General features: G+C 42.4%; 1 protein-coding gene across 2 annotated transcripts in view; it reads left to right on the top strand.

Moving 5' to 3' along the window:
• Nucleotides 1–19,434, top strand: part of pcsk6 (proprotein convertase subtilisin/kexin type 6) — a 57,006-nt gene that overhangs the window by 31,191 nt on the left and 6,381 nt on the right. For both annotated transcript variants that reach the window (XM_080428345.1, XM_080428344.1), the window contains 8 exons: nt 1,102–1,290; nt 4,595–4,731; nt 9,554–9,736; nt 9,865–9,967; nt 10,096–10,292; nt 11,668–11,755; nt 12,396–12,499; nt 14,162–14,291. In XM_080428345.1, coding sequence (XP_080284471.1) covers nt 1,102–1,290; nt 4,595–4,731; nt 9,554–9,736; nt 9,865–9,967; nt 10,096–10,292; nt 11,668–11,755; nt 12,396–12,499; nt 14,162–14,291 — 1,131 coding nt within the window. The remainder of the gene's footprint in view (nt 1–1,101; nt 1,291–4,594; nt 4,732–9,553; nt 9,737–9,864; nt 9,968–10,095; nt 10,293–11,667; nt 11,756–12,395; nt 12,500–14,161; nt 14,292–19,434) is intronic.

Below are 19,434 nucleotides of genomic sequence, written 5' to 3'. Positions count from 1 at the left end.
CAAAAATGTGTTTTGCTAAATTAGACCTGCTGGTGGCGCTATAACAGGCCAATGTGAAAAATGGTGGCATTTCTTCCTTGGCCTAGTGGGAATGTGTTTGTGAAATTTCACGGAAATCGCAAGCTGCGTTCATGATTTGAGGCATTTTGTTCAAAACGGACCAATCCTGCAACTTTTGGAAGCCAACCTTAGCCAATGAGGATGGAATATGGGAAATCGGACAGATCCGTATTGATCACATGACTATAGAGATACTGTGTACCGATTTGCATGACGTTTGGATAAACTCTGTAGGAGTAATATAAAAAATGGGTTTTGCACAAATCGGCCTCCAGGTGGCGCTATAACAGGCCCATGTGAAAAATTGAGGCAGAGGTTCTGAATTGGCATCAAGGGATTGTGTGTGCACAGTTTCGTAGCGACCGGGCCAACGGTGCCGGAGATTAGCTGCTAACACACGGACAAACACACGGACAGGACACAAGGACACACACACGGACACACACACGGACGGACGGAGGGTAAAACATACTCTCTCGCCATGCCTTTCGGCCTGGCGGAGACAATAATTCAAATATAGTGTTAACACTCCGCTCGCCTCCCATTTACTTCAATGCATTCTCTCAAACGTTCGGCTGCAGTTTGTCTTACAGTGTGAATGAGGAAGGTCTAGATTCTAGAATGTGACATATCTGACGATTCCTTCTATACTGTACATAGCCTTTTAGCTGAACACAGGAAGTGACGATAGTAGCACACAGTCACAACTGTCACACATGTTAGTCTTCAACACTATAGCCAAATGTTATTGTCTAATTTCATTACAAAATGTACAATGTGTGAATGTCTAATAATAATAACACGACCCGAGGATGACATTTTTGATTGGGTTGAACTGTTTACTGCTGAGCCAACAGCACTCAGAATTGGCTGTTGCAAGTTTCTTGCCAACAGAGGGGGAGACAAATGCAATATACAGTATATGCTGCTATATTTAAAATATATAGTAGGCTACGCATTGTTTTGAAAATAAATAGAATAAACCTGTTTTTTTGTTCCATGTGTTTTTGCCTGCCCTGCCTTGGGACATGCTGCTTCCAGGTACATCCGCGCTGACCTCAGCATGAACAGCACCATCACCTCCTCAGGGTGCTCAGAACAGGCCGACCAGCATGTGGGCTACCTGGAGCACGTGGTTGTCAAGATCACGATCATCCACCCGAGACGTGGAGACCTGGAGATCAACCTCCTCTCTCCTTCTGGAACACGCTCACAGCTCCTGGCCAAGAGGTGAGACACACACACACACGCACATGCACACACACACGCGCGCACGCACTCGCACACACAGTTCTCGTTGGCATATGGTTAGCTATCACTATTTGGACACCAGGGACACCAGTAAAAGGAAATAAGCAAAAAAAAACTCTTCAGACTCCACCTCATCCCCTAGCAGTCCTTACATAAGTTCCTCGGATTAGTACTTGTTGCCTATTTAGATAGATGCTAGCTATGTTATTCAGATGTATGTTGGTTACTTGTCCACATATTTAACCCATTAAAACCTGAGGCCGATTCTACAAATGCCTTCTAAATCAGTAGTTCTCAAACTTTTGACCGTATTTGGCCGCGTGGACCCCCGTCTGAAAAAGTTTTGTGCCACGGACCCCCAGAAGAAAAAAATTGTGTGAACAAAATTCAAACTCACAAAGTCACTCGCTGCGAGCTTGTATATCTGCTATTTTTGAGAACCGCTGCACTGTTCTAAATCCTAAGAGATCCTGGTTTTAATGGGTTAAACCGGTGCTAGGTTTGACATCTACATGTAACTGCTATCCTAGTTACTTTTTAGCACTGTATTAGTTTTCTTGACATTCTAGTTACTCAGCCACGGCACTTACCCTCTTGTTGGTTGCTGGAGTTAATGCTGCTTGCACTTTGTGAGTCTCTCTGGATAAGAGCGTAAATGGCTAAATTGTAAATTTATTTTTATTTTTTACATGTGGTTTATTTGTTATTATGAGACAGCCTCACACACGCAACTATTTGTTGAACTAGCAGATTTGTTTAGTAAGATGAGGAAGTAGCACATGCACATGCACATGCACATGCACATGCACATGCACATGCACATGCACATGCACATGCACATGCACATGCACATGCACATGCACATGCACATGCACATGCACGCGCACACACACGCGCACACACACACACACACACACACACACACACACACACACACACACACACACACACACACACACACACACACATACACACACACACACACACACACACACACACACACACACACACACACACACACACACACACACACACACACACACACGCATGCCTGCTCAGCGGGGCTTGACTATCTGAAGGACACATACTGATCTCATGGCTCAAAACCCTGTCACAGTGGAGCATCTCTCCATCACTCAGAAAAGTTGGACAGTTTTGTTTTTCCCCATCCTCCTGTTGTCCTCCACTTTCTCTGTCTCCCTTTCTCCCTTTCTATCTCTTTCTGTCTCTCTTCCTCTCTCCCACTTTCCCTGAGGAACCTTCAATCCTCGTCGTTGATATTCTCCCAGTGGTGTCATATAGTCATACAGGGACTCTAGGATTTTTATTCTAATATGCTCATGAATAAAACCAGAGGATAAAAAGAGTCTTTTGGAGTGTAGAAGGCTCTTTTGGTTCCATGTCTGTCTGGGGAAATCTCAAAGTCAGATATCAGTGGATGAAAGACAACCCGCCTAGTGTCATTACACCAGGGTCCTAATGGTTGTAGTACGTTTCAAAATCCATCTCTCCTCCTGCAGCCAAATGCTCTTATACTCTTTACTTTCCTCTTGAGCCTTTTCTGGTGGCACTTGTGAAAGCTTTGGTTATTACTTCTATCACTACGGTTTCCTTCCAAGACTGTTTTAATTGACTTCCTTTATCAGAAAAAAACGTGTCTTTCCGGTGAACAGACAGCACTACTTCCTTCTGACACCTTATGTGCACACATTTCTATTGACACACACACACACACGCACGCACGCACGCACGCACGCACGCACGCACGCACGCACGCACGCACGCACGCACGCACGCACGCACGCACGCACGCACGCACGCACGCACGCACGCGCGCGCGCGCACGCACACACACACACACACACACACACACACACACACACACACACACACACACACATTCATACAATACATGCACTCGGGACTCAACCACTAAGACTAATCTAATATTGGATGGCAATGTTTTCTGGTCTTGCTACTCCAGTTGAATTGATAAAGCATCCTCTTCATTACATTACAGCCTTGTCAGGAACGTCATTTGCCTTGAATTAGAGCTGGAGGGTAACTGTATGGACCTATCTGTTAAAACCATTTACAAACTGACAGCCAGATTTACCTATTCATTTTCTTCCAATGAAGCAGAATGGTTCAATCCCCTCTGCTGTACAGTGAAAGCACGTAGATTGCCCTGTGTAACCCAGCAAAACACATAGCTAGTGTAGCGCAGAGTGTAGGACAGAGCTCATTTGCAACTCGGGGCTGCCTGCCAAAGTGTAGATGTACTGTTAGGCATCGCCTCTCGTTATTATCCCCTGTGAGAATGAGCGAGAAAGGAGCCACAGGGATTTCTGCTGTAATCAAACTGCAAGCTGTTTAAAGACACCCCCCCCCTCTCTGTTGTTTATATTCTCCCAATTATACACACAGGTTTAGCTGTGTTTTTGGTGTGCATTCAAATTACATAATGTTCATTAATATGGATGATGTATTTGCTGTCTTACTTGGTCACCTCTCTCTCACCTCACTAGCTCTGTCTCTCTCAGTTGCACACTGGGTTAAGTTTACTCTGGGAGATACACCCCTGGGAATGGGAAACTAGTTTTCAGCTGTCACGGGGGGTGGCTACTGAATTGCTGTGAAGCTGTCAGAAAAATATCAGGGTTCCTTGAATACAGATTATTTTTTTTCTTTCTATATTTAAGTGAATCATTTATTGTCAGTCTTCCCTGTGCTGACCATTGTACAATTCCACCATAATGGAAACTAGAAAGGGGCGCTCAGTGGCCACGTCACTCTGACTCAGACATAACCATAAACAAACCTGATACGCCCATATATAGGCATGCCACTATGATTCAGACATAACCATAAACAAACCTGATACGCCCATATGTAGCCATGTCACTATGACTCAGACATAACCATAAACAAACCTGATACGCCCATATATAGGCATATATGGAAATCCGGTTGTCCAGAGCACACAGATTCGACCGTCATGCCCATGTATGATCATGTGCATATCTGGGACAAACCTACTTCAAACTCGGCGCTCACATTGGCAAGGACACAAGGGAGTACCCCATAAAAAGTCATTCTTAAATGACTTAAATTCCTCAGTAATTTTCTGTGTGTGTATGGTAGTTGCCTAAGGGCCCAAACAAGTATAAAATCAGTCAAATAAATCTCTCTAAATCTACCTGCTTTGCCCTCTCGGCACATTTTTAAACCCTGTTTGGAATTGGATTGTTTAGTTTTTCTGATATATACTGTATTTATACAGGTTGTTCGACAATTCTAATGAAGGCTTTAGGAATTGGGAGTTCATGACAGTTCACTGCTGGGGGGAGCGAGCAGAGGGCACATGGACCCTTGAGATCATCGACTCACCCTCACAACTACGCAACCATGAAGTACTGGGTAAGATTAAAAGACTCAACCGTGCACATGCACGGTCACACACACACACACGTTCATAATATGCTCTTCAGATACCACACACAGAAGTAGCACCCACCTGCATTTTGCTTTTTTTCGGTGCAATTGGGCCTCATGCACAGAATGTGAATACAATCATATTTGTTTGTTAAGTGTACTTACAAACATTTCCACCAACTTGGTGGTATTTAAAGGGATTCTAGGCAACTTCAGAGATCAAAAAAATAAAAAAACTGTTGTCAAACACCGCCCCTCCAACCCCCCCCCCCTCCTCATCAGCAGTTCGTTTCCCCGACCACCAGGGGGTGACGCAGGGGGGACTTCTGAACGGGCCATGCCGAAAATAGGTTGCTTTATTCGGATACAATGCGTGTCACTGCCTGCCCCTGCCGGTTCTCTGAATTTTTATTTTTAAATAGGCTCTGTCATGATTAATTGACCACATACAGTATATGAAGTTAAACAACTAAATTCTATCCAAACGCTATCTTAAAAGTAAATTCCCTGCCTCAAAAAAGAAGTTTGAGAGCGTTTTAAAGTTTTAAAACCGAAATTAAAAACACTGCAGAGAAAACAATGGCTGCCGTTCCTTAAAGTTACCTAGAATCCCTTTAATGTACTTTCTTAATTTCTCACTGAAACTGGTGCAGTTTGTAAACATACATAGTCAAAAAAGGCACATCCACACTCACAAAAAAAAAATGTATGAACCCTAACATAAGCAGAGTGCAAAGAGAACAATGTAGTGCTTCAAAGAAACGAGAACACCAAGCAATTATGTTTCATTAAATTTGTAGACCTATTAGGCTTCTGATTATAGATGCTCTTTTCAAGTTGCTCTGGACAAGAACATCTGCTAAATGCCTTAATTGTAAATTGATTATAACCATAGCGTCACAGGCATGCTGAAAGGCCAATGGAAATACTTGGATACCACAGACAGAAAGTTTCTGCATACACCTGACAAAGAAATACTAATAAAATATAGTGTACAATCAGTAAATAAGTTTTCTACCCAAATCATGTGTTGAGTAATCTGCAATGTATTCATTTCCATCTACTATACTACTACTGGACACCTGACAGTGCAGTCAAACATTGCACCAATCTTTTATCCAATCCGACAGCTCCACCTGTGGCTAATAAACAGTACCTTCTTGTCATTTTCTTCTTTCTTTTTTATTAGGGAAAGTAATGGCAAACACTGGTGATATGCATGTGTCTTTAATTATAAATAGTGGTGCTGACCCTGAGGAATAACTACTGTCCAATAAGTAGTTGGCTGGATTAGGTGCAGAAAATAGCCTTTAGTTCATGCTTTATTGATATCAAGGAAATACCACTGCTCTCCTGACATTGCAGCCAAAGCTGTAATCAATTATCTAGATCTTCCTTGAATAAATAATATATTATATTGTTCATTACTAGTGAGTAAAATGTATAATCTGCCATAACATGTAGATAAAAAACGTTCTACGTTGTCTAAACTTAATGCTGTGTGTGCAAAAATCTTTACCATTCACTCTCCATGTTAAATTTTGCACAGTGTAGTAAATGTACAGAGGTCTGTGAAAGATTCATAGACCTTGTCTGAAGAAGAGTTGAAACGTCCAGACAGATAACGTCCAGTGAATTTTGGGGTAAAAACAGATAGTACATTGGTTCCATGGAGTCTGAGCTCCTACCGGCAGCCTGCCAGCCAGGAGTAGTGCACACACAGGGCCTGGAGCAGGAGTCAATTGTGACTATTTAGACATTTGACTATTTAAACATTTTATTTAGATTCAGTCAAATTATTTACAGGCATTTTTTTTCATACATATTCATGATCTCATCCACATGCATTATACAGACTGTTCATAACCTGTTATAAGGCAAAATGCACAAATAAGTTATATTTCATTTTCACAGTGACTCTTTTAAAATTGTGTGTTGAAAACCGTTTCCCACTCCACAATCCTATTATTTCATCGTTGTTGTATTTGGTTTTGTCTCTGAGGATGTAATCCCGTGCTATTGTTACGGCAAGTTTTGGTACTGACTCTGGTAGCATGCTGAACTTTTTAAAAACAAGTACATTCCTGCACTTCCAGATTGCCTCTTTTATGCAGGTAATTGCTGCCCACCATCTTGCCCATTTCTCACACTCTTTAGAGTTTAGGTCGCCATATATGGCATCACTAGCAGTGGGGTCCCTATAGAGGTCAGTCAGCCAGGGCCTCAGGAACCCCCACACCCTCTGAGAGTGTGGACAGAACCAGTAAGTGGTTAACATTTTCATCTGCATTACAGTTCCCTCTGGGACATTTACTGCTTCTGGAGCATCTCCTCGCATGCAGAAAGGCCCTGGTGGGAAGGCAGTTGTGTACTGAACTCCAGGCCACATCTTTTTGCACATTCAACAGATATTTGGAGTTAACGTTTTTCCAGACTTGGACACGTTGGTTATCTAATAGAACTCCTACTGGCACTAGCCTAGTCGTCTGTGGTGACAGGCTCTTCTCAACCATACTCCTGTTCACTTTACCTACCGCAGTTCCTCCAAACATTGCAGCCTTAAACAATGTGTTTGCCTTCTCGTACAATTTAGGACTTGTCTCGGCGTGTGGTGTGTCTAGGGGGTGTCTTGAAAATCTGCTTGAGATTGATACCGTTGCGCGTCAAAGTATAAACCAAGCTTATTGAGGCATGAAAAGCACCACAACTCGCTGAGTTCTTAACCGATATACACGCGGTTTGGTTTGTATGATACGGGATTAAGAATGCTGGTTTTCATACCAAAATGCTTACGTAGATTGTAAACATAATATAGCCTAACTTATAAAACGAAACGACTTCTTGTCTGTTGTTATTATTGCAGTGAATATGGATAATATAATAGGCTACAGCAGCATTTTATTATTAGCCTATGAGTACAAAAAAGGTTTGATTGATTGAATATTTTATTAGGCAAAAAATGTAAACAGCACAATTACATTTATAATACTTTGTCTAAAAGTTCCGTCCAAAAAAGTCCTTGCGGTCTTGTTTCCATTGGGGTCCTTGGCTTTTGGGAGCACCCCGGACAGTTTTTAAGTTGCTTGATTCAGTATTTAGATATTTGCTATTCATTTTATCAGACACGCCCCCTTCCTATACAAACCCATTGTAAATTCAAACTACATTTTAACGATGTTAGATTCATTAAAAACACCCGTCCTTGGTTCTGGTGACTGATATTGTCCTTCTAATACGTGAGAAGGCTGTGTTTTTTTTTTCTTCATTTTTTCATTTATTTTTAATATTGGAAATGAAAAAGATTAAATATAATTTAAAAAAAAATTAAAAAAATGAAAACAATTATCGAAAAAACACGGCCCCCTCACTTATATTAGGAGGGCAGGATGAGTCACCAGAACCAAGGACGGGTGTTTTTGATGAAGCTAACATGTTAAAAAATTTGTTTGACGTTATAATGGGTTTGTATAGGAAGGGGGTGTGTCTGATAAAATGAATATCAAATATCTAAATACTGAATCAAGCAACTTAAAAACTGTCTGGGGGGCTCACAAAAGCCTGAGTAGACGATAAAATCACCCAAAGTTTTTTTGAAAGTGTATATCCCTTTAATTATAATTATAATTTTTGCTCATGCCTTTAGTGTAGCACCACCTAGGGAAAAATCCACCAGCCGCCACTGATATAGATTATCAGGCATTCGTCACATCCGACCTTGGTCACAGGCATATCACCCCACCAATGCAATACACAGTTGTATGTACTGAGGCATCAACAAATACCAGGTATTGATTAGTTTTTCACATACTGTACCCATAGCCTTATTTATTCACTATGAGAATGAGAATATAGCCTTTGAGCAGTGAACATTCATTTAACCATTCATTTCTTATTTACTGAACAGTAGTTAGATCATGAATCAACATAGTACTTTAGTCTTCCTCACTAGAATAAATACTGTCACATGTCTGTACTTCCGTGCCTTCTCATCGCTGTAATCTGCTGTGTGGCTTAAGAGGAACTTGAACAATGTCCAAGATTCGATATACCACTGTGGAAAACTGCTCTGTCAAACCAAAAGGTTGTCCCGCTGGGATTTCCCCACAGTGTAGGGAGGGAGTTGTTTGAAAACACAGCATGTGCTGCTGGCTGCCAGCCTCGCCAATACATAGCCATTCTGAGAACTGTCAAAGGTTGCTGTTTTCTGCTCTGTGTTTTGATTCCTTTGCACCGGGATAAACTCCAGTCTTTCCTCAGCCAAGAATTCTATTACACCCCATTTGAGAGTTGCGTGCCCTGTTTCAAACCTGGATTCAATCAGTGCATGTCTGAAGACCAGATTTTAATTGAATGCTTTGGAGATATGCAGAGCTGGCAGAGCACAAGAAACTACCAGGATTTTCATGTGTAAGCTTCAAAAAGACATTAACCAAACAAAAACATTTTTTGGGGGGGGAGTGGGTCTTTAATCTACTCTTGCTGAGCTCTACAACTGAAGCTCTAACCCTCAAGAGGGTCGAGCAGAGAGGTAGCTTGCGGGGCCAATTCAGCCCACCTTGTAACTTGGTCAGATGCTGTATACATTAGACATTGGAGCAACATACAGAAAAACACACACACACACACACACACACACACACACACACACACACACACACACACACACACACACACACACACACACACACACACACACACACACACACACACACACACACACACACACACACACACACACACACACACACACACACACACACACACACACGCTCTCTGGTTTAAACCCTTTTTACCCTTTTTGGAACAGGCAAACTAAAAGAGTGGGCCCTGATCCTTTATGGCACCGCTGAGAATCCTTACCAATCCCATGGTGCTCAGCACTCCCGCTCTAGGATGTTGGAGATCCCCAGCACGAGCCAGGAGCCCAAGACACCAGAACCACCCCTAGAGGGCCCAGAGCATCAGGATGAGGAGGAAGAGGAGTATAATGGTATGATGATGTTGAATGATGATGAGGACAATGACGACGACGATGATTATGATGATGATTACAAAGTGTATAACAGTGATGATGGCGATGATGATGATATGGTATATGTGAAATGTGTCTGTCATCAGGGCCGTGCCACACTGAGTGTGGGGACCAGGGCTGTGACGGACCAGATGCTGACCACTGTCTCAACTGTATTCATTTCAGCCTGGGCAGTTTGAAGAGTGGCAGGTAAAGGATGGAACATGGTCGAGGAGGGAAAGGTCTCAGATTCATACGCACATGATACTCCACATGTCATCATTTTATTTGATCATGAAGTGTCTCCCTTTATATTGGTTGTGTCTGTCTGAATGTAGGACCTGCGTGAGTCACTGTCCACTGGGGTACTATGAGGACTCAGGGGCTCGTCGATGCAGACGCTGCCACAAAGGCTGTGAGAGGTGTCGGGGCCGCTCAAACATAGAGTGTCTGTCCTGCAGAAGAGGACTTTACCTCAACGCTCTCAATTCCACCTGTGACGATACCTGCCCTCCTGGATACTTTGCCGATGACAGTACGTTCCATAATTTCACCATGGATTGAACAAGGCTGTGATTACATTTACATTTATTTGTGTGTGATTGGAAAAAGACAAGCTTCCACACACGCAAAGAGAGCTACCAGCTCTATTTCCAAACAGAACAAGTCATCAGACGATTCCTTTTCTTAAAGGGAACACGGTAAGTCAGGGATAAGATTTACACAGTGAGTTTGGTTAAAGGGCCATACCAGTGGTCTGTCGCTATATACAGTACTTGACATTACTGCTGACCATTTTCCAAAGCACCAAGTGGTTTGTTTTAGAGGAAGCAATTGGATTCCATTAATTTCATGATTGTTTATTGACTGAAAGTTGCTTGAGATAGATAATCCAACAAACGAAATGTCACTGCAGGGTTGTTTGTCATATTGTTGCATTATTGTTGCATCCTAATGCATTTTAAAGTTCAGGTTCATTTTAAAAGAGTAGCCAAAAATATTCCCTGGTGAAAATATTGAATTAAAAACAAAATTCTGTCTTCTTAACCATGCAATTATGTTTAACCAATGTTGAGTAAATTCTTCGGTTAAGTTCAGTAAAATACAGCATTAATGACTTTGCAAACTCAAAATCTACTGTCATAATAAATGGGAATAGTTGATGTTTATGTACAAAATGGCCAAAGCAGTAAATAGCCAGTGGCATATTGACAGCAGTAAGGTCCTTTAAGCTCTTTGGATCAACTCACAACACTGATCCACACAGGATATATTGGCTGCAAAGACAGATCTGGTGTTTGTATACCATCACACACACACACACGCACGCACGCACGCACGCACGCGCACACGCGCGCGCGCACACACACACACACACACACACACACACACACACACACACACACACATACACACACACACACACACACACACACACACACACACACACACACACACACACACACACACACACACACACACACACACACACACACACCCACACACACACACACGGGGAAATAAATAATATGCTCTGCTAGAGAACAAAGATGATCACAAGAAAGATCCTTTCTCACATCTCATCTCATGTCTCATCTGTGTGAACATGAGACCAGGCCAGAGAAAGGATAATTTACTGTCCAGCTTGTCCTGCAAATAAGACAGATGTTTGGAGGATCATGCTTTTTCTTTTCTTTTCTTTTTTAATCTGTGTAATTATCCAAATTCAGCAGGATTAGCTCTGAGCTCGCTGACATTCAGTGTGTGATCGGAACTGTGTCTGCTTCTTGCTAGTTTGCCTTTCTGGCTCCGGGCCTTGATTAGGCACTGGTTATCACTGCCATTCACTGCCATAAGTCCATGAAATGTTTTCAATAACTTTTTAAACTTCCCCCTTGTGTCTAATCCAGTGCAAAGACAGTGTCTGAAGTGCCATGACGCCTGCATGGAATGCCTGAAGGATGCAGACAGGTGCACAGCATGCAACGATGGCTACAGGTAGGAGGAGTGAGACCAGGGTTAGATTTGTTTCGGGGAAGGGGGGAATACATGCCTCTGCTTTTGATATCCCCTCACTGGTCATTCATTTGTATCGCCTGTTTTCCCTGCTTCTGGTCAGATTGAATACATGCATTTTCTGATATGTTTGTTTTTCATGTTTGATAATATCACAATTACAATTTAATTAAACATGTTGTAAATTTATTTTTAACAAGTATGTATGGTTTAAAGGTTAGGTAAGGGATATTGCTTTGTTAGAATACATGTTAAATGGCTCTATATTCAACACTAACACTATAAAGTTGAAGCTGATAAATGGGTACTCTGAGTCTCTCCTGATTGGATGAAATTGGCAACCCACAATGTATTTTCTGTTTATTACAGAGCTGGAGAGACGGGGAGACCTCTATTACTGAGCAAACACTGATAGCAATGATTACTATCAGAATATAGTGATTTAATTCCAAAAAACACAGTTTTAAATATCGACTTGTAAGAATAAGTATTGTTTACAAGTCGACCCCTGAGTGAATTCAGTGAAACAGTTAAGCGGTCATCAGTAACATAATGCTTTATGCCACCCTTGTTTGAGACAAACACCATGGTTTGGCTGAGTGTTTTTTTTGTGTGCCTCCAGTCTGGCAGGGATGACCTGTGTTCCAGAATGTGTAAACGGAACCTTTTTCCACCTGGAAGAGATGAAGTGCAGCCCGTGCCATGCCTCCTGTTGGACGTGTACAGGTCAGTGTGTCTGTTGATTCTCTGGATCTATAGACGGTGCTGCAAAAAGTCTTTGCAATACGCTTGCCGTTTTTAAGCAATTTGTCTTTCTATTGAATTGTCCTACTAGTTTATTCTGAGAAACAGCAGCTTTTAGTTAGCTAACTTGCTCGCCTACAAAACATGTCTGTCTATAAGATTGTTTTTATGAAAAAGGAAATTAATGTTTGCATACTGGGAAACTCCCTTCATGAATGTGACAGTTTATTTCACCAAAGCGTGAGGTTTGAAACTGTGTCGCCCTTCTTCAGACATTGAACAAACATACCTTCCATTCCACTGCAGGCATTACATACAGTCAGTACACACTTACAGTCTGTCTGTCTGTCTGTCTGTCTGTCTGTCTGTCTGTCTGTCTGTCTGTCTGTCTGTCTGTCTGTCTGTCTGTCTGTCTGTCTGTCTGTCTGTCTGTCTGTCTGTCTGTCTGTCTGTCTGTCTGTCTGTCTGTCCACCACTTTGATCCAAATCAACATCTGGAAACTAGTATATTATTTCACCTTTTCAGATACGTTAGAGGTAACTCTATATAGGAGACAGATGTGTTTGACCTACATTAGGGATATGTTTTCATGTACTCCCAGGGCAATTTTTTTTTGTATACAGGTTGTGTACTTATGGTTCACATCAACATCAAAACATTATGCATGTCATGTTTCTGAGCTGAGCTGTGGTTGTTTTCAACTTGCATTGAGCTTATGTCTTCCTAGTGTCTAGGAAGACATAAGCTACCTGATCAGAATCTACCTGATATTGACATCTCATAGCAACCTCCTGTTGAGTTGTAACTATTGAAACTGTTTGTAGACTGTTTAAGCAGTTTATAGTCAGTCTATACAATGTTGAATCACTCTATGGAATATTAAAACAGTCTATAGGCTGATACAGTACATTGACCAAATTACTGGGGTGATGCTTAATTGACACAAATGACATGATATTGCTCTAACTACTTATATATGATGTGGTTAATTTGACAAATAGATGTTATTGCCACATCTTTGCCTTTCACATCCTCACAACATCATTCTTACTTAATGCCAGATTGTGATAAACTGCTCCATCAGTTAGGGAAAGATAAATTCATTACATCTGTGATGACGTGGGTTTATATCCATTATGATTGAGCAAGGTTGTTGGCTGACATTTAGCTGGCTGTAGACCAGCTTTGGATTTGGCCAATATTATTGACAGATCGCCCTGAGGAGGCTCGAGGGGAGAGCTAACCATGGCAAATAGTTTCAGCTTCAGTCGGTCCTATAGGAAATAAGTTGACTTTAAGCCTGGAGCTATATGGTGTTTATTGCTGTTGAAGGGCTAAACGAGAACACTTCTGTCCGTTATTACTGAGTGATTGAAATTTGACCGAGCCAGAGAAGGGGGGAGAGAGAGAGAGAGAGAGAGAGAGAGAGAGAGAGAGAGAGAGAGAGAGAGAGAGAGAGAGAGAGAGAGAGAGAGACCTGGCTTTTGTGCATTGTGCTGATAGCATGTGGTCGATGTATAGCTTGCTGATGATGTGTGACAGGTAATGATTGTATATGTTGTACTGCTAACCATACTTTCTAAACAGACCTGAGGGGTTTCTGAAATTGACTGACATGCTGTATTATGTCCATCTCTTCCCAGGACCAGGTAAGGAAGAGTGCATCCAGTGTACCAAAGGCTACCTGCAGCAGGATTGGTGGTGTGTGCAAACATGCACTGCGGGGTACTACTCTGGAGAGTCGCCAGGGATCCCACAGCAAATGTGTCGCAGGTGAGTTACTCTTGATCTCTGCATTAGCATTCAAATGTCATTTATTGAACCAGCAGTATCATACCCACAATGCATTGCACAAAACAGCCAGAGTGATCAGATTCAGAGCCAACCTAAATTCAGGTACAATATAGTGTGAAAATGATTATGTTAGAGATGGTTACGTTTACGTATAACGCTTAAAATATCTGTGTTTTGGCATTAGGTTAGAAATGGTTACGTTTTCAGACACAATATAACCCCAGAAAACCTCAATAAATTCAATGGTAATATCTCAGATGTGCTTTGTTAACCAACGGTTAGCAATTGCTTGAACTTAACCTTGAGCCTTGTGGGAGTGTCACCCCCCCCCCTTTTATTTATGTAAATATATCTAGAATTGCTTTCAGTGTTGTTGCTGATATGTAATGTGTTGTATGTATTGTATGTCTTGATGAATTAAGTACAAAGGACCACAATGGAAACAACAAGCCCCCCGGGGCTTTTTGTGTTATCCTTTTAGCATAGCTTCTGTAACTGTACTGCCGTACTGGTTCCAAAACATACTAATAAAGTATTGAATCAATCAATCAATCAAAAACCTCAAACTTGATGGCTTCAGAGTTTGTAGAAATGTGGTTCTGGTACTGGTTCAGGAGCCACAACCTTATTTTTGTTCATAGCCTGCAGTTTGTGCATTAAGTGGAGCCCTGTCTTTCATTCACCAGTCTCTGTTGACCATATATCTAGAGAGTGTAGATGTTTTGCTGCTGTGCCTCTTGTGAGTTGAATAGATTAGCACTCTAATTATGATGAAATTCACCCATCTTTCATGTTCATATTATGCAATTGCAGCTGAAAGGGTTTTCATGGAACTTGCACTATGAAAGCTGTGACTTAAACTCTTTTGCACAATTGTGCATATTGTAAAATACTTTGAGAATTGTGTGTGTTTTAGTGTCTCTCCTGGTCTATTGAGTTATGTTTCTTTGTATAACTAACTGGGCTACTCTGTGGGGCTGGATAGAGTGGTGAGTTAAGGCATATACATGCTCCAAATTAATCCATCCACCCACCGTGCTCACTTATCCACCTAAAAGTCCTTATTGATAAGACACCATCATAGTCCATCGATGTCCAGTTAGGGTTGACCCCGCCTCCCTCTGGTTCCGAACGCGCCATTGGAGGGGTGGGTGGGAGAGTGGGTGGGAGAAGGTGTGGAGAGTAAAAACAGCTACGTGTGGCACACGTAGCTGTTTTTACTCTTCACCCACCCACCCCATAGACATATACAGGTAGATGCCTCCTCCGGCTCTGAGGCGTCTGTATCTCGGGCGCCATTTTGGAGAAGGCACGGGACTTGTCAGAATCTAGTTGTATAAAAATATAACGGGATATTTTTATACAACTAGATTCTGACAAGTCCCGGAAAAGACGCGATGTGATTGGCCAGTAGTCAGGAGGCTTGCCTTCTCCAAAATGGCGGCCACGATACAGGTCGCTCCAATGAACTGCAGAGGCCAATGAGGTATCTAGGTTTCCATATCTATGACCCACCCCACCGGAACCAGAGGGAGGCGGGGTCAACCCTCAAAGGAGTATGATGGTGTCTCATCAATAAGGAACTTTAGGTGGGTAAGTGATAGGAAGAAATCGTCTAAAATTTGAGCATTTAGGAACCTTTATAAGCTGTGTTCATGATAATACAGACCTTAATAGCTTGTTTAGTATCTTCTCTTATTATCTACTTTAACATCATTGTTTGTTTGCCAGACCCAGAGGGTCGGCCTACATGAGGCTTTGTCCCTATTTCGTCCATATATGGGGATAAATGTCTGTCCATCTTTTGTCCCTCTTTCGTCCATATATGGGGATGTCGGAATTGAATTCCTCTGTTCCTCTGCACACACGTCAAGCGAAGTCTGGCCATTCAGATTTCAACCACTAGGGGTCAGGCAGTACCAGACCCAAGGGGTCGGCCTACATTCCGTCCCCTTTTCCCTCAGGCCTCAGCCATAAAAGTCTGTCCCCCTTTCGTCCATACATGGGCATAGACACAGGCTGACACGTCATGTGAAGTCCGGCTTAGCCGTGACGTAGTGCTTTGATCTTATAAAGTAGTTATTCTGGGTCTGGCAGAACCAGGTCTCCTGGTCTTGTTTTTATATGTCATTGTAGGCACTTCGAGCAGGTCAGCACTTGAAGACCTGAGGGGGCTGTTTGGAACATATCTAGGCAGGCAGCCATAGAGGTAGGAAGGTGCAAGACCATTTAGAGCTTTATAAACTAGTAAAATAATTTTAAAATCAATCCTAAAAACAACCGGGAGCCAGTGTAGTGAAGCTAGAACTGGAGTAATATGTTCTCTCATCTTAGTTTTAGTTAAATCTGTAGCTGCCATACTGGGAAACAGAGTTGTAAAAGTCCATTTAAAAACGTTATATTCAAACAAGACCCCTCTGCGTATTCACAAGATCACTAGTACTGTAGCATTTATGATTGAATACCGTTGTGTAACACTGCTCACAAAACCAAATAAAAACATTCACTTTGATGGAGAAAACAATTCCAATCCTCCAGCATTCTACATTCTGCATAAACCCGGCATAAACATTATTCGATGCCCGGCACAAATGTCGTTAACCTCTGTCTCCCCCTCAGACCCGAGTTCAGGCCGCTCAGACTCTTATGAGACACATGCCCCGGATTTGAGACTGTTTGGTCAAACGAATGAAAAGTGACGTATCCAGTTCCATAGGGGGAGCTGATCTTTCTTTCCCATCTGAATGAAGGAGTCATTTTTTAAGGCTGACAATCTCCTCATCTTTCCCATTCTTCTGTTCCATTTCCAGGAACTCTTATCAGTTGCTGTCGGTTGTCATGTTTGCCAGTTCCCACCTGATATCACGTGGGAGTCCTGACTGCTCCAGGCTGAACTGAATAACTGCTAGCTTGCATAAAGTCTTCAGACTAGGACTTAAGTCTAAGATGTACAGGATATGTGTGTGTTCACTGTGTTGTGGATCGACTCTTCCAAAGAGGATGATACGATCTCCCACCGTGCAACAGCACATCCCATCCACCCAACACAGAGTCTTCCCCTTTGGCTCAACCTTCTTCCAGGAGGATATCTCTGGAATATATTTCCACACCTCATTGGTTTTAAGCAAGTACAGCTCTCCATTGTGGGCAAAGGCTGAGGGAGCAAACACACATCTTGGCCAGAGGTCTGCAGAAGGCATCCTCGTCCAGCAGTTGGTGTCAATGTCAAAAATACTGAGGTCTTGGCAGAGGATTTGACCCGCAAAACCGCCAAATACAAACATCTTTGTCCCGATGATGGTGGCAGAGTGATGTATTGACGGAGGTGGCGGAGTGCCTCTGAGTTTAATTGAAGACCAGACCATTGTGGTGGTGTCCAACTTGAAGATGTCTTTGGAGAGACTATGCTCATCGAACGGACCACCTGGATTTCCCCACCTAGCTCCTCCAAAGACATACATGATCTTCTCCAAGACACAGGCTGAGTGACACATCCTCTCAGGTGGAAGAGACCCTGATACCTCGGGCCTGAACCAGCTGTGGGCGTCCACATCAAACGCATAAAGCACGTCGTAGTACTCCTCCATTCTCCTATTAGCCCCTCCCCAGATGTAGACGATAGCTTCTATTAGCACAGCTGTGTGGCCGAAGCACTTAGGGGGAACCTCAGGGGGGCGCTCTCCTGGTTCAGTTGTCACAAGAGGCAACTTCCTCCAGCGCAAAGAGACTGTGTTGAAAACATGCACCTCTATCTGGTCCCTGGAAATCTCCCCGAAACAGTAACAGAGATCTCCAAAGGCGTACACCTCGCTCCCCACCACCACGGAAGCGGCATAGTATATGCTTGCACCTCCTGTGAGACGCGCTGTGATGCGCAACATTTCACACACCGACCAGCAACGATACGTCTATAAATATCTATCTATATATATAATCCACAAAGTCTTGTCCTATAAAGGTGTGCAGTCCATCCACAAACACTTACTCTATGACACAGGACAAACGTCACAAAAAGCTTGGCCAATCCACAAAGCCTGATGGGTTTTGTTAGCCAATCAGTGAAGTCGATGCTTGTTGATCTTCCTGATGTTACGACCCTGAGGTAGTATTTGTTGTTGCCAGACCCAGAGGGTCGGCCTACATGAGGCTTTGTCCCTATTTCGTCCATATATGGGGATAAATGTCTGTCCATCTTTTGTCCCTCTTTCGTCCATATATGGGGATGTCGGAATTGAATTCCTCTGTTCCTCTGCACACACGTCAAGCGAAGTAGTTATTCTGGGTCTGGCAGAACCAGGTCTCCTGGTTTTGTCTTGTTTTTATTATGCCTCCAGTGGCAAAAGACGTGGCTGGAGGCATATTTTTTTTGTGTTGTTCGTCCCTCACAACCTTGTGAATGCGATTTTTCATCGCATTCACAGGAATTTCTTGGAATTTGCATGAACTTCCACTTGAACTCAAGGATGGACTGATTATAATTTGGTTGTCAAATGTCAAAGGTCAAGGACACTGTCACCTTCACTACGTATAGTAGTCTATATACTATAAGTTTGTGCAGTACACATAATCAGAGTACTTGGAGGCCAGTCTGGAGCTGTGTAGAACTCCATATTTGTTATTTTTTTAGTCATTTATTGTGTGATTTTTATGTTTATTTGTGCTATTGTAATGTTATGAGAATTGAAGAAAAAAAAGTAGAGAAAAAAAGAAATACTCTTGGTTTTCGTGAGAAACAGGACAGAATTCAGGATTCGGGACTTCTCATAATTCAGGACTGTGCTGAATTTAATGCATTTTGAGGACCAATCCACTGTCCTCAAAATATCAATCCGTTCTGCTTTTTCACCCTCACCATAGAGCTGTTCCAAGTCTACCCAGACTCGCTCCAAAGCCAACATGGTCTTTCAGCTTTCTGAATGTCCTTGATATGACATCATGTCAGAGGGACGTGATTCATGTTTCTTGAGAGCGCAAATGGATGTTTCACCTTGCATTCTTCCAAGGCGGTTAGTTAGGGTACAACAAGTTTACAACTTTCACGAATAGTAATTAATTGTGATTGTCTCAAGTCAAGTTATTGTCATCATATGATGGTTTATGTTGCTTGCACAATTTAAGAACC

This window comes from Gymnoscopelus braueri (genome assembly GCF_963280865.1).
Source record: "Gymnoscopelus braueri genome assembly, chromosome: 1".
In the NCBI taxonomy this organism is placed as follows: domain Eukaryota; kingdom Metazoa; phylum Chordata; class Actinopteri; order Myctophiformes; family Myctophidae; genus Gymnoscopelus; species Gymnoscopelus braueri.
This window is presented reverse-complemented; position numbering and strand designations above follow the sequence as displayed.